The following is a 15667-nucleotide window of genomic DNA, read 5'->3' as shown; positions in this document are numbered from 1 at the left end:
ATCTGTGACAATTATTGAAAATTACCCCAATTAAAATGTTTTAAGAGCCATTAAGCCCTATCAGTTAATCAAGTCAATTTCTACATGTTGTTTTTAGGTTTAATTGATTCATGGCCTTGTAATGTGTAAATTCATTGTTAAGATATATTTCATTGATTTTTCAACTTAGTAAATAAGTGATTGAATTTGGTGGCATTATTTCTTGTGATATCATTGTACTTTTCTATAATTAAAGACCATAAAAGATTTTTCTTGAATTGTTTGAAATGAAATGGCCATTAAATCATCTCACACTTTTTATTTTATAGATTAATGGGTTTTTAAAAATGATTTAAATGGCAAAATGAATTAGGTTCTGAAATTTGACACAATCAAAAACCAAGTTCAAAAGATATAAAGAGACATGAAATGTCAATATTGTAAGAAAGCATCTATATAGTTTATAGAGGGTTTGGTTTAGTTTAAAATATAATTACAAGTTCAAATTGTTGTTGATCAATCATAGACATAAAAATGTTCAATATTTATTGAAATTTTCAATTGATTTGTATTTCTAGTGAAAATATATACATACCAAACAGTCAGAGGGGATATATTGATTTGAACTCTTTTAAAAATATCCAAATATATGCCAAAGTTCTTAATTTTCAACAAAAATAGTTCAGACTTTGGAACTATCAAATGCTGACATATGGTGCCTTAAAAAATTTCAATGAACTCATGGAATAATTATTGATATATTTTTGATAGGCATTTATTTCAGTGGAGATACAAGCATATCTAACTGTAGTATGAATATGCAATGTTTTACTAGAATTATATATTTAAAAGGCTTTCAACTGTCTTTAGGAAGACATGGCAATATACCGTTCCACATTCTTATCAAACATTAAAGAAAATACATGTAGATCCAAGTGACATGTAAAGTAAACAAAAACATTTTAAAGAGTTTTAACCTTAACATCAAAGCCTTTAATACAATTGTCTAAGAAGATATAAAATTGTTCATTGTTAACAATTACTAACATTTATATTTTGGCAGATTTTTCCTGTGCCTTTATTGGAGACATACTACTCCAGGGACATCTATATATCTCCCAGAATTTCTTCTGCTTTCACTCCAAGATCAGGGGGCGGGGAAGATTGGTAAGTTACAACACAATCATATTGTTTATACATTTGTAAATCTTCTGCATTTTGATATAACTGTAAACACCAAGGTCACAAAGACATGGACGCCAAGGTCACAAAAGCACTGCTTGAAATGAAGTTGTAAACTATGTTTATTCTATATATAAGGACTCAATTGAAGACCACATTATAGCAAACCAGTTTTGTCTAGTACCATTTTGAGCTTTGTGAGGTTTCCCTTTAATGACACTGTGTATTAAAAGTACACAGATAATCTTAACTTGTGTCAGAGCTGTCTGAAAATGTGGATACTAACATTAAATTTTGCAAAGGTGCAGTAGGCAAAAAAAATAAAAATAGGAAATCAAAACTTTGGAGAGATTCAATAGTTTATTTGTAGATATTTTGTGGTCTTGTTTATTTTGATTTCATGATACATGTATATGATTTTATTTCAGTTAAATCATGAAAACATTATATGATCTTGACATTGTTTATCACCAATATTTATACTACAGATTATGAAATGAGGAGATTTTATAACAATGCAAATTTAATTACTTAAAAGATATTATAATTAAGCATCTATTATTATATACAAGCGGTTTAAATGTTACCCTCTGTATTTATTTACAATAATCTTTATAAACATTACATAATACAGTTTAACTAAATGAAGTTTTTAATTTATTTATTGCAAATCTTGGCCTGGAATGCTGTGTTAAGCTAAGATAACATTTTGTAGAAAGAAAAAAAACAGTCAAATCTGTATATAATGATAATTTACCATTGCAAAACTGAAATTGGTCAGACAACTCACCAGATGTGACCTATTATTTGAAAGTCTTCAAAAATTAACTTTGAAGAAGTCCTCAAAATGTGATTTATCAGCTGTGTTGACCTCTTGGAGATAGAATGAGGTTTGAAAAATTAAGAAATAATATTAAAAACTGCATCAAATGTAAAGGAAAAGTTTTTTAGTGCTATTCTTAGTAATGAGAATTAGTAAAATGTCTTCAAGGGTAAACAAAAGATTTCAATCCTATTGCCAGACCAAAATGGTCCTATAACATGTTTAACCAAGCCATGTTCTTTATTTGCCTGTCCCTAGTCAGGAGCCTGTCATTCAAGGTTGTCATTGGTTGCTGTCTGTCATATTTGCTTTTCGTAAATAGTTTTGACATTAAAGGGCCTGTTTGTATTTCTTGTTTAAATTGTTTCACATTTAGTCATGTTGGTGACTTTCATAACTGACTATATGGTATGAGTTTTTGCTCATTTTTGAAGGTGGTACTGTGACCTATAGTTGCTGAATAAATCTAATTCATCTTGTTTACCTTTTGCATTAATGTCCATGTAGTTAGTTCTGAATTATTCTTAGCCAAAGCGAAGTGATGCTTCAATATCTAATATTTGTCTCGCTTTCGTCGTTGAAAGCAAGACATAGGGATTGCTTTTCCAGCGACTGCTGCGATGACGGCGTCAACAATTGTTAAGTTTTCTGCTTAAGTTAGTTTGATAGAAATTACTTGTGACAGATCATTGATACTTTGTATGAAGATGCATTACTATCAGTACATATCAGTTTGATGACTATTTTAAGGCCCTGCCCTCTAGGTCATGGTCCAGTTACTTTCAATCAATTAACAATTTTCAATGTTAAGTTTTATGATTAAGTTAGTTTGATAGGAACTACTAACAATAGACAATATTTTCTATAAAGTTACATTGCTGTTTGTACATCTCAGTTTGTCAACCTATTTCGAGGCCCTACCCACTTGTTGGTTCCGGTGACTTTGAATTGATTAGCAATGTTGTTGTCCATCAGATTGTCTTTTTTTAATTTTATGCTGATAGGCGAGACATACCGTATAGAGGGTTATTTTCGCGGGTGTAAAATTTCGCGATTTAGGGGCAACAAAGTATACGAAAAATTTTAGCGGTTTTTATTTTGGTGGATTCTTAAATCCCAATTAAATATTTTGGTGGGTACTGAAATTGTTGCAGTTAAAAAGTTGTAAAACTTGACAAACAAGTGTCTATTGTTATGGTTAATTAATTATTATGGCATTTATCTGGTTAAAACTAACATATACCGTTATTGACCAGCCAACAGGGAAAGAAAGATAGATCGTTTACAAAATCCTTTAACCATGTTAACTTCGAAACTACCAAACGTATGGATAAATTTTCGCGGAATTTATTTTCGTGATTTTCGTTTATCCGCCAAAATAAGCGAAAATAAACAACCCGCGAAAATAACCCGCTATACGGTATATCTGTGTCAACAGTTTATTGATAATAAGGAATATTTATTCAAAACTTGGGTCACAGTGGCCTGCATTTTAAGCATGATGGAGTAATTTATTAAGTTATCTTGAGAACTGTAAAATATATGTAAGTCAAAGTCATAGGGGAATTATATACCAAAAATTAGGTCATTTTGAAAATTATCTCATGTATAAGTGACTGCTTTGATTTTAAAATACCTCTACAACTAAAAGCTTCAGCAGCTCTTTTCACAAAAAATCTTATGAGTAAAAATACTCGTAAGTTAAACACATTTCAGTATAACTTACGATCAATTTTAATCGTACAATATATTTTGTGAAATGAGTCGCAGAATCTTTAAACATCACCTAAGACAAAGGAAAATAATGTTTCAGTTACATTACTTCAATGAATGAATTTTCTACGCATTTGGTTCAGTAAAAGTCTGCTATTTTGAATTAGTTGAATAAGGACAGTGTATTTCATAATTGGTGCAAATATTTTCATATTTTAAATGTCACTTTAAAAAATTCATATCATGTAGTGCAGTTAGTTTTTAACCTCAAGTTTTATTGATAGTTCAGTGGTTGTATTTATGATCAGTCATCTAGATCCATTCAATATCATTTACATTGCATAAAATGTAAATGAATAGTAAAAAAATATATTATATAACTGTTGTAAAATGTAAATGAATACATGTAGTAAAAAAAAATATATAATATAACTGTTGGGGATAAAATGTTATCATAAATAACCATTACTTCTGGATTTGATTGTTTGCTTGCATTTATTAATGTGAGTGCATAATGGGTGACAAAACAGAATTTCTTGAGCACCTGATATAATGAAAAATAGCTGCTTGTTAAAGAATGAGTAGGTTAAGCTGTCAGTTACCTTCAACATGTTCAATAACAGCAGTATCTGTAGGAACTTTATTCTGTGTTCCATTTCTTGGCATTGATGACTGCAGTGTCTGTGGGCACTTTATTCTGTATTCCATTTCTTGGCATTGATGACTGCAGTGTCTGTGGGCACTTTATTCTGTGTTCCATTTCTTGGCATTGATGACTGCAGTGTCTATGGGCACTTTATTCTGTATTCCATTTCTTGGCATTGATGACTGCAGTGTCTGTGGGCACTTTATTCAGTAGTGCATTTCTTGGCATTGATGACTGCAGTGTCTGTGGGCACTTTATTCTGTATCCAATTTCTTGGCATTGATGACTGCAGTGTCTGAAGTCACTTTATTCTTGATCCTTGGCAAAGAAGAACAAGGCTTGATTGAGGATTGATTAGTATTTTAATATCCAGTTTCTCTCATATCAGTCTGGGTGTTTATATTGTTATCTAAAATTTTGAAGTACTGTGGTGTTTGCATGAAAATAAGGAAAGAGATTTGTTAATATTAGATAAGAACCATATCCCTCATCTAATCCTTACCTGGGTTTGGCTTTACTTTTGTTCGTTTCAGTTGTTTCAGCTCTTGAATGTTTCTTTTTATGTATAAGATTCCCATATATTTTGGTCTGTGGCATCATTGACAAGATTTTATTTGTTAATTTTCATCTGGTCTTTAAATTTTTTTCGAATATTTGTTAATATGTGCTTAGGTCATGTAGGTTGATTTGGTTTATTCTTTGGCAGTATACTTCAAGATACCATAAGTTTGAGTTTTATCAATAGAAATTAAAAGAAATAAAATTGTAGGATTTTTGGTTAACCAAGAAATATTGAAATTTATAAAATATAAGTTTTTGACAAGGTTGAATAAGTTTTGAGTCAAAATTCAGGTAATTTTCTGAATTTTTACAAATCCAGTTTGATTCTTTTGGATTCCTTACAAGTATCAATCTTACATAAACATGAACATAATAGAAAATTAGAATGAAAATATTTATTTCCGGACTGATGAATAGCAAGTTAGTTATATAAATGTTCCAATTCAACGATGACTTTTTTTTTCATAAATCAATAAATAATTTAACAAAACAAATATGTATTTATTTGCCACTCTATAATAACAGCAGATTCAGTTGATGTTTTTACCTTAATTGCTACAAACAAATCAATTTTTTTGTACATAGTGCAAATGAACCTATACATTTATAACAACAGGAACCTGAGTTTCAACATCATTAACCAAGAAAAGTAAAAGTACATGTTCAGTATCATTAATTATAAGGTATATCAGATTCTGCTTTGTTTACCAAACAAATACTATGAAAATAAATATCATTTTACTATCGGAAACAGCTGATTTTCCTATGGTTGAGTAAATTTACATCCAGGGTAGAAAATGTCTTTAAATATAGTTTATCTTTTGTTCAGTACTTGGTAGCATGCATATTTGAATGACTATGTAAATTTTATATGATATCATTTTCAGTTCTTTAAGGTGGCTCGGCCCTTTAACAGTGCGCATATTTTAACGCATGTTACTAACGATGAGCGCCTTGGAAACGGTCGCTTTGAGGGGTTTTCTCAAAAATAGTTTTGACGACATTGGAACGCGGGCGTGTATGAAAGCACCCTTTCCCGATGTCAACAAACCATGCAAAACGTTCTACAAAAGCCACAAAACAGGAAATACGTACGGTCAGGACTACAGAGTGGTTTGTTCATTTTTCACATAAAAAGGAAAGAATTATACATGATATATTAAAGCATAACATTAAAAAAAAGAAAATATAAATATTGACTTGTACGACGGTATCTGGTGCTTTCGCTCCAAAAACACATTCTCACCCTACACGTTCGCCCCTTGGATGCGTTCGCACCCTATTTTCATTTAAATACTGGTTGAATATATCAAAAAATGTCTTTTAGATGTATTAGTATATATATGAAAATATTTTGCCAATGACGCAATGTTTAACCGTAAACAAAGGATAGCGATGTAAACAACTGCATGTCACCTTTCGGCTTTCAAAAACAAGTAAAACCCATATAGTATGCTATAGTATAAAGGCATCGGGGTTCATCTGCACGCTATAAATAATAAATAAATAAAAAATAATAAATAAGCTTTATTTAGAGTCGGCAAAGTATACAAACAGAGTCAACATAAGCTCTAATGAGCAGGGGGGTAGGGGAATTTAAACGTTTAGGAATTTGGGGCCAAAAAGGGGCCAAAAAACTTGCATTTTTCTAGTTTCCAGACAATAACTTGTGTTCAAGTGTATAGATCTCTCTGAAATTGTACTGCAAGGTACCATACCACAAAGGGAAGGCTGGGATTGAGTTTGGAGGTGATGAATCATAAGGGGGTTAAAAAAATTTGGGGGGGGGGGATTTTTTTTTCCTTTTTTTCTTTAAAATTTTCCATTTTAAATTGGTTATTTCTGATTTCTGATTTATATATAAAAGCAAATAATAATGATATGGTTTGAATAGGTAAATTAAAATGAAGAATTTGTGGCAACAATAATGAGCAAACAAAATAAAATTACATGCACAGCAAGTGTAAATAGTGATTTTGTTTTTATATATATGTTGAATACAGACTTCTCGGGGCATGCTGTTTCGATGCCAGGGACAAGTTATTTCTATGCCTAAAAATTCCAAAATGCAGCTGAGCTACATTTGTACTCCTCGTCAACCAAATTATGCTGAGGTGTCTTGTAACCTGTTTGGAATATATGGGATATACAAATTTTGTGTTTAAAAATACTAAGCACAAAACAATAATGAATTTTTCAACTCAAATGTATGTGTTATTTGGTAAACAAGATAAGCCCTTCGTGTATGTTTAAACCTGATACTTGACATTATGAAATTTTTTATACAAAAGAGAGACAGAATGGGGGGGGGGGGGGGGTGTTTAATTGTAAACAATTTGTGATCAAGACGAATCCATCAATAAAATGTATTGCCTCGTACTGTAGTAGTTATAATTTACATATCAGGCCATTAATATTCTCAAGAAAACAAACAAAACAATCAGCTATAGAGGGGTATTTTTGTTTAGACTGGATTTAAAGCAAAATAGGGCAGAATGACATTTTCTACTTATTATGGCAGTAACCTGCTACATTTGATGCACCAATTGATGTACTTAATTTCATTTCACATGCCCAGTTTACTGCTAAACTGACTGAATATACAATCTATTGTACACCATAATTGAAAGCTGTGATGATCAGGTAAATTCCACTCAGTTATGCCTCACTGAACAGAATTTCTATTGTTAGATTTAACATAAAATTTAAAGGTCAACTGCATGTCCCTTTTGTTGTTGATCAGGTGTTCAGATAGGTATACAGTAGATTGCAAGTTCTGTCACTTCAGCAGAAAACTGGGCATCACAGGCCATTTTTTAGTAAAAGAAATACAGAATACAGTAAAGTGCAATAATTGATGCATATATAGTGCTATAGATTATAGCAAATATAACTAGAAAATGCCATTCTGCCCTATTTTGCTTTAAATCCAGTCTAAACATTTTATCCCTCTATAGAAGGATTATCCCTCTATACAGGTATAAACACCATATAGAGGGTTTGTTCCCAACCTGTTTTACTAGTCATTATAGACGCTAACGATAAATATTTAACTTCATTTGACCCTAACGTGGCTACGAAATTAGATTTTACGAATGACGATATAAAATCAAGACTCATTTGACGCTAACGGTAGCGCAGATCATGAGATGCTGAAAATGACCATCCCCTCCTCTTTGACTGTTTGACACGGATATTTTTTCAAAACAGGCTATACATGTTCACAACTTGCCAGTTAACAGGTTAAGGGTCAAGTAAACACATAAATAAGATACCAGCCATAATGATTATACATAGAACAGAAATTTAGCCCATGCAAGGTTTCAGTCGCAGTGATTTTCTACAGTAGCGAGTATTTTGAGATAACCCCCCACTTTGTATTTTTCGTGATACTGATAACATTTGGCTGTCTAATAAATTAAAATCTATGTTTTCTTATGTAATGACTCTACCTTCAACGTTGTCTATTCGCCACTATGTCTGTTATTCATGCACATGGCCGTATTTATCAGTGCAGTGTGCTGCTCAGCAATGGCGACCCTGAAATTTCTGTTGTCCGATTATGGCGCCAGATTAGAGGGAAGCAACACGCGCCAGACAAAATTACCTTATTTCACCAAAATAATAAAAATTTCGCTTTTTTATAACAAACAGTAAAATGTTCATCACATTTATATTCAGCTTTCGTCCATTGATATAATTACAAACATTATTTATTTAAAGACACCAATAAAAAAGTCACAATAAAGTAATTAATGGAGTGCATTGAAATCAGACCTCATGGGGTAGAGGGGTTAAACAAAAGCTCGTAACTTTTTTAAAAGCCTGGTGACCCCCATTTTATTTTACCTTAAAATGCTTGAAAAGTTCATAGCTTTGACATATCCGTTTTTAAAAAAAATCTACCGGGGAAATTTTATGAAAAATCGATTTAACCAATATTTTTAGCCTTAAACTGAAATTAAAAAATGCCAAATTTAGACATAAATCTGAAAATAAAAGGATTTTTAAGTCTAAAACAACCAAGGGGAACGTTTACATTTCAAATTTAATTGTTTTTTCACATTATAATCATACTGACATGGTTCTAAAAGTCTTTGAATTTGATGTAGTCGTTATTGTTGAAAGGGTGTAAAGGTTTGGAAATAGGGTCAAAATCGCACATTTCGCTTCCATTTGAGGAGAAAACGAGCCTGGTGACCCCCTTTTTTCTTTGCATTTTTGGATTCAGCATAAAAAAATCTTCAAAATATGTGAAAATAAAAAAATTCTACCGGGGGTCATTAATGGGGTGAGCCACCTTAAATATTTATTCTATCATCGTAAACACTTTCCTTAAACGAATTTTGTCGATTTAGCATTCATACAGTATTGAGAAATTAAATGTTTATATGTAATTGATATGTTCTGTAATTTTATATAGGACTCGATAATTATTCATGATAATATAGACATTATAATCCAATAAGGCCATAAACAATTATAAGAATTGCGTTTTTCTAAAAATGTAGGTACAAATAGTTGAAGGTTACCCGTTAGGTAGTTTCATCACTATGAAACTCACAAAATATTGTGGTTGTTACTTTAAAATCAAACAGTTAATGTACATTTATGAAGCAAATATCAACACTCTGGGACCCATAAAAAATTCTAAAAAAAAACACCCCAAGAAACACAAGATCAAACAATTTTCTTATGTTTATGTGTATTGTGTCTACCAAGTTTCATTCAAATATTAAATTTTAAATTTAAGTCTAAAAACTATTTCCTTTTCATCAGTACTTTTATTTTTCATTCTACAATGATTGACTGCTAGTTCTTAGTTGTTTTGATTATATGTCTATTTGTTAGGCAATTGATGAAAGCATTTGTGAATAGCCTTCGTCATTTGATATGCAATTCATAGACTGTTGCATATGTTCTTTCATAGACTGTTGCATATGTTCTTTCATAGACTGTTGCATATGTTCTTTCATAGACTGTTGCATATGTTCTTTCATAGACATACATAGTAGCTGTTATTTTGTATGGAAAAGAAGCCACTCGAGGGATGAATATTAAGGGGAAATCTTAAATCCACCCTATGGAATGTCTCGATATCACATTAATATATAGGATCTGAAGTGACTGGAAGATAAAAGACAACAACAAAGGCGCTGTAGCTTTGATATATGAGATACTTTCTTTCTTTCATTGAATGTGGATTATTTTCTCATGTACATTCCTTACATATTCATTCCTTTCTGCTAACCTTCAAGTCCCCTTTTGAATGTCATATTTGAATCTTCAGCAATGATAAAAGAAAGTGAACAAAAAGTTAAAAGTTTTTTTCTTTTCTCTTTCAGTTGGAAATTCCAATGAGCCGAGTGATCAGCATTACCAGGGAGAAGACAGCACTTATAATTCCAAATGCCATTGGTTTCCAGACAGCTGGTAAAAAGGTAAGACAGAGATCCAGTATGTGATATCCCCCATAAGGCTTAGGTATCTAAAAAATGTACATTTATATATATATACATGTACATATTTCTTCTTGGATAACCCAAAAATAATTCAAAGACAAGAAATTTAAAAAGAGACATTAAGCAAATGCTTGTTTTTACCATATTCAGGAAGAATGTGTCACAATTCAGCAATCAATCCATGTTTAAGAATTGCATATAGGTTGTAGAGTTCTGTTATCCATTAAGAGGTTTAAGTTATGAATGCAAGGTCATTGAGACAAGCAAAAACCCCCTAAAAAACTTGAAAAGATCAAAATACACTTATCACTGATGGACAAGTGTCATATTGTATCAAGCTCAAAATTAACATCTCTCAAGATAATTTGCTTATGAATTCAGCACGATTCTGTTATAACTAGGTATGTTGGGAACAAAACATTTGAAAGGGCAAATGCATATAGGACTTTGGGAGGAAGGACATAAAAAGGAAGGATGAAACCATCTCATTTTATAAGGTCAAAGAATAATTTATCAATTGAAAAAGGATGATGAAACCATCTCTTTTTATAAGGTCATAGAATAGTTTATCAATTGAAAAAGGATGATAGTGAATACAACAAAACACATCAACTTCTGAACTTTTAAATTGATTACTAAGTCTATATCCTGTAAACATATTGATGTTTAAGTTTTTTTTTTGTCAAATCAAGTGTTTAAAGTATTAATTTTTGTAGTTTTGTAGAGTTTTATATATTTTATTATGTTTCTAGCATTTTAAAAGTACTTATTTCCATGCTTCAGTGAAATCAACAACACTAGTTATTTCTTTTGAGGTTGAATTTTTATTTAAAACAGTTCTTCCACGTCTTTAGAATAGTTTATCAATTGAAAAAGGATGATAGTGAATACAACAAAACACATCAACTTCTGAACTTTTAAATTGATTACTAAGTCTATATCCTGTAAACATATTGATGTTTAAGTTTTTTTTTTGTTAAATCAAGTGTTTAAAGTATTAATTTTTGTAGTTTTGTAGAGTTTTATATATTTTATTATGTTTCTAGCATTTTAAAAGTACTTATTTCCATGCTTCAGTGAAATCAACAACACTAGTTATTTCTTTTGAGGTTGAATTTTTATTTAAAACAGTTCTTCCACGTCTTTAGAATAGTTTATCAATTGAAAAAGGATGATAGTGAATACAACAAAACACATCAACTTCTGAACTTTTAAATTGATTACTAAGTCTATATCCTGTAAACATATTGATGTTTAAGTTTTTTTTTTGTCAAATCAAGTGTTTAAAGTATTAATTTTTGTAGTTTTGTAGAGTTTTATATATTTTATTATGTTTCTAGCATTTTAAAAGTACTTATTTCCATGCTTCAGTGAAATCAACAACACTAGTTATTTCTTTTGAGGTTGAATTTTTATTTAAAACAGTTCTTCCACGTCTTTAGAATAGTTTATCAATTGAAAAAGGATGATAGTGAATACAACAAAACACATCAACTTCTGAACTTTTAAATTGATTACTAAGTCTATATCCTGTAAACATATTGATGTTTAAGTTTTTTTTTTGTCAAATCAAGTGTTTAAAGTATTAATTTTTGTAGTTTTGTAGAGTTTTATATATTTTATTATGTTTCTAGCATTTTAAAAGTACTTATTTCCATGCTTCAGTGAAATCAACAACACTAGTTATTTCTTTTGAGGTTGAATTTTTATTTAAAACAGTTCTTCCACGTCTTTAGATATAGTAAACTAGGTGTATGTATTTGTATTATTTCAGTACACATTTGGTTCATTCCTCACAAGAGACAGTACATACAAGTTTGTTATTGGTCATTGGAAAAAATGCCAAGAAATGGTTAGTATTGCTTATCTACATACGATCTTATATTGCCACATTTTGAAATACTGTGGATTCATTATTATTCGTTGGTTATAGACGAACCACAAATTTAAATGTTCAATGAAGTATAAAAAATGAAAACAACACATATAAATTTATTGCGTCCAAAGTGCTTTTCTGGATTTACCTTCCATCAGGGACGCTCAAAGCCAAATATTTGAAAGCCAAGGATGTATAAAACCGAAACAGTTGAAGAGCTACATAATAAAAAATGACCTAATATAAAAGCCAAATCCTTCTAAGGCCAACTTTGCTTGAGGGAGTTTTCTCATAAGATTGTATGCAAACTCTGGAAAAACCATAAAATCAAGTATCAACGAAAATATAATTTTTCTTCAATCCACGAAAATTTGCACCTTTGAAAAAAAAAATGAATTCATAGTATCAGTTAAATTTCTAATTGAATCAATTCAGGACTAACCAATTTGTCATATTAGACAGGTGTGATGTTCACACAGTTTAAATTTAGGCAGAATATTCACTATGTTTAAATAAAAAATTCAAGCTATGACCTCAGGATAGGATTTCAGTGACCTTATATGCCTTGCTATGTATCCAACATTCCATGAAAAGAAGTTTCTTGCGAAAAATATAAAGGCAAATTCCTTGTACCTACATTTTTGTTTTGTCATAAGTTAAATGTAGATCGATATTCAACACAAGAATTTTTTGCAGTCCTTTTCACAATTACATTGTTCTCAAGTTTTGTTCATTGCTATTTTAGCAAAACAAATAATGCGACAATACAATACAATATGATACAATACCATTACCAAATTGTTTATTATATTGGCATGGGTTTTACAATATGAAACAATAGCAAAAAGTTATTGAAATTACATATACCAACACCTGGCCTTTTGGGCTTATAAGTAAGTCTCTTTAAAAAAATTAACATATTGAAAATAATCATTTAACAAGTATATAAATATTGCATTTTGTATTGTTTTATTTCAAATGAGAAAAGTATGCCAAGAAAAACCCCATAAGTGCTGACAGGGTATTACATTACTGTCAAATTAGTCTACTGTAGAAAATCGTTCACTGGAGAAATATGTAGGAGTTTAATTGATTGATGTATTTGGAAATTTATACCATATACATGTAATAATAACAGTTGATAGAATTATTAAAGAGTATATACATGTCAGATTGATTTGGACTGAATTGAAATGATATTTGATTTAGAAAGGTCAAATTTTTATGTTCTGGGATTTTAAATTTGCATTCTGGTATTATTATATACTTTAGAAAAACTATTCATTCCATATCAAAACAGTTCTGTAAAAAATATTCTGGTATAATGTATCAACTTGATAAAGTAAATATCCTGTATTTTTGAGGTCTAGTATGTTTTAAGGCATAACAATTGTGACCATGATGAGAAAAGGTAAATAAATCCTGATCACATGATTTGAATTGATTCATCAATAAAAATTCTTATATCAGATTTTGGAAAAATAGGTTATTTTGGGTAATATTTACAATAGTGTGCAACATAATGTTCTACACAAAGGATATTTTACCTGTGGCATACAACTATTCATTTTGGGGTTCATACTATGAAAAACATTTATCAGAGTTATTTAATCACTAATTTCTTAATTGTCTTTTATCAGTAAGTATGGCTAGTCTTTTAACTGCACTTTTTAATATAAATCATAGAAGAAACATTTTGAGAACAGATTAGAAATAATTTTGATTCAGATAAAATTACCCAAAATGCCCTACATACTGAAATAGTGAATAGAAAAGCAGCCAAAATATTTCTGTCAGTACACATGCACTTTAAAACACTGTGGTAGATCAATTCTACTTTTTTAGCTCCATACCTACCATCTACAGCCATATATTGGTCCACATAAGTGAACATCTTACCAGTAGTTGTATAAATAACATGGGGAAAACCCATAACATGTCAAGTAAACTATAGTTAATTTTAAGGCTTTTTTCACTTTAAGATTACCGGTATTTAATGATGTCTCTCCTCAAATTAAAACTTGATTCTCATTTTGGTTTTGTTTTTAGAGCAAGAACTTGTTACAAAATCAATCAAGTGGAACAGAATCAGATGTAAGTTCTATATTTGAGAATTCAATATAGATCATATGCTGGTTACATATATGTATAATGCCTTGGTTTTTAACTTTTTAACCATTAGTTCTATGTTAACACAAATTTCATGTCAATAATTTTGCATTAGCATTGTGTGTTATAAATTTTGTGTATAACATTAGTAAGGCTCCATATTTGTATATTTTGTGTACCTCCATACAAGTTTGTTGCCGCCAAGTTTTGAGAATTTGGCTTTTTTTTTTAAAGTTTATATAGTAAGGTAAGGGGAAAATACAGATAATTAGAAAGAGGATTAATGTGTCAAAACCACCTGATAGAAATTTGATAGCATGCTTATTATTAATTCAGAAATTATTGCAATGTTTTTGTTAATACGGCAGTATTACATTCACAATAATAAAAAATTGCATTTCTATTTTCATTAACTGGTTTCCTTCATAAAATTTTTGCAATCGCTTTTTTTAGATTTCGTATTTTTGTCAGTGGTCAAGGATTCGCAATAATAAATGCAAACATTAATTTCTGATTTTAAAGTATATTAATGTCTTGTCTTATTAATAGAGATTTTTTTTCCATTTAGTATGTAGGATTGTTTTGATTCTTCCATATCAGATGGCTTTACATTTTTTTTATTGCAGGTGCCATATTCATTAAGGGACCAAAGTCCAGACACACCAATGGACAATTCAGACATAACAAAAATGTTCGATGAGTCACAAAACAATGATGTGGACAATAACAATGTGATAAATGGACATCTAATATCCCGGCCAGACACGGAGGAATCAGATGCTGGTGTGTGCCTTGCGTGTGGGTCAAGGGATGCAAGTGATGAAAATGTGAAAAATGACATATCAAACAATGTTAATAAGTCACATCAGAACCATGTTCTTATTTCTCAAACCTCAACTGTTGTACATGAAAAACCAAAACCTGTGAAACCTCGATTTTTTATTGGCGGTGGAAAGTTTGTTCCTTATTTCTTTCAAAGTAAGTACATAAATTGTATTGTACTGTGCAAACAGTCCAGGATGATCCTATGTTAAATATAAAAATAAGAAGATGTGGTATGAATCCCAATGAGACAGCTACCACTCGAGACCAAATGATGTAGAAAATACAAATATAGGTTGTATTTTGCATTTAATGTATAGAATTCTAAGTGAGTTATGCATTTATATAGAATTGTTCTTTTTAGTGTGCAACAAAATAAACAAAGGAGCACAAATATTTTAAAGCTTGGTTGATTCCATAAATTCACAGATATTAAAAAAAATATATGTTATACATTTGTACCTTTTTTGTCACTTTTTATTTTAAACATTTGA

General features: G+C 30.4%; 1 protein-coding gene across 8 annotated transcripts in view; it reads left to right on the top strand.

Annotated features, from left to right (window-relative positions):
• The window catches only part of LOC127733148 (GRAM domain-containing protein 2B-like), a 97772-nt gene that overhangs the window by 65117 nt on the left and 16988 nt on the right, over positions 1–15667 (top strand). For all 8 annotated transcript variants that reach the window (XM_052242482.1, XM_052242481.1, XM_052242480.1 and 5 more), the window contains 5 exons: positions 1043–1146; positions 10250–10345; positions 12141–12218; positions 14292–14336; positions 14978–15329. In XM_052242482.1, coding sequence (XP_052098442.1) covers positions 1043–1146; positions 10250–10345; positions 12141–12218; positions 14292–14336; positions 14978–15329 — 675 coding nt within the window. The remainder of the gene's footprint in view (positions 1–1042; positions 1147–10249; positions 10346–12140; positions 12219–14291; positions 14337–14977; positions 15330–15667) is intronic.

This window comes from Mytilus californianus, unplaced genomic scaffold, assembly GCF_021869535.1.
Source record: "Mytilus californianus isolate M0D057914Y unplaced genomic scaffold, xbMytCali1.0.p SCAF_3, whole genome shotgun sequence".
NCBI classification, from domain to species: domain Eukaryota; kingdom Metazoa; phylum Mollusca; class Bivalvia; order Mytilida; family Mytilidae; genus Mytilus; species Mytilus californianus.
This window is presented reverse-complemented; position numbering and strand designations above follow the sequence as displayed.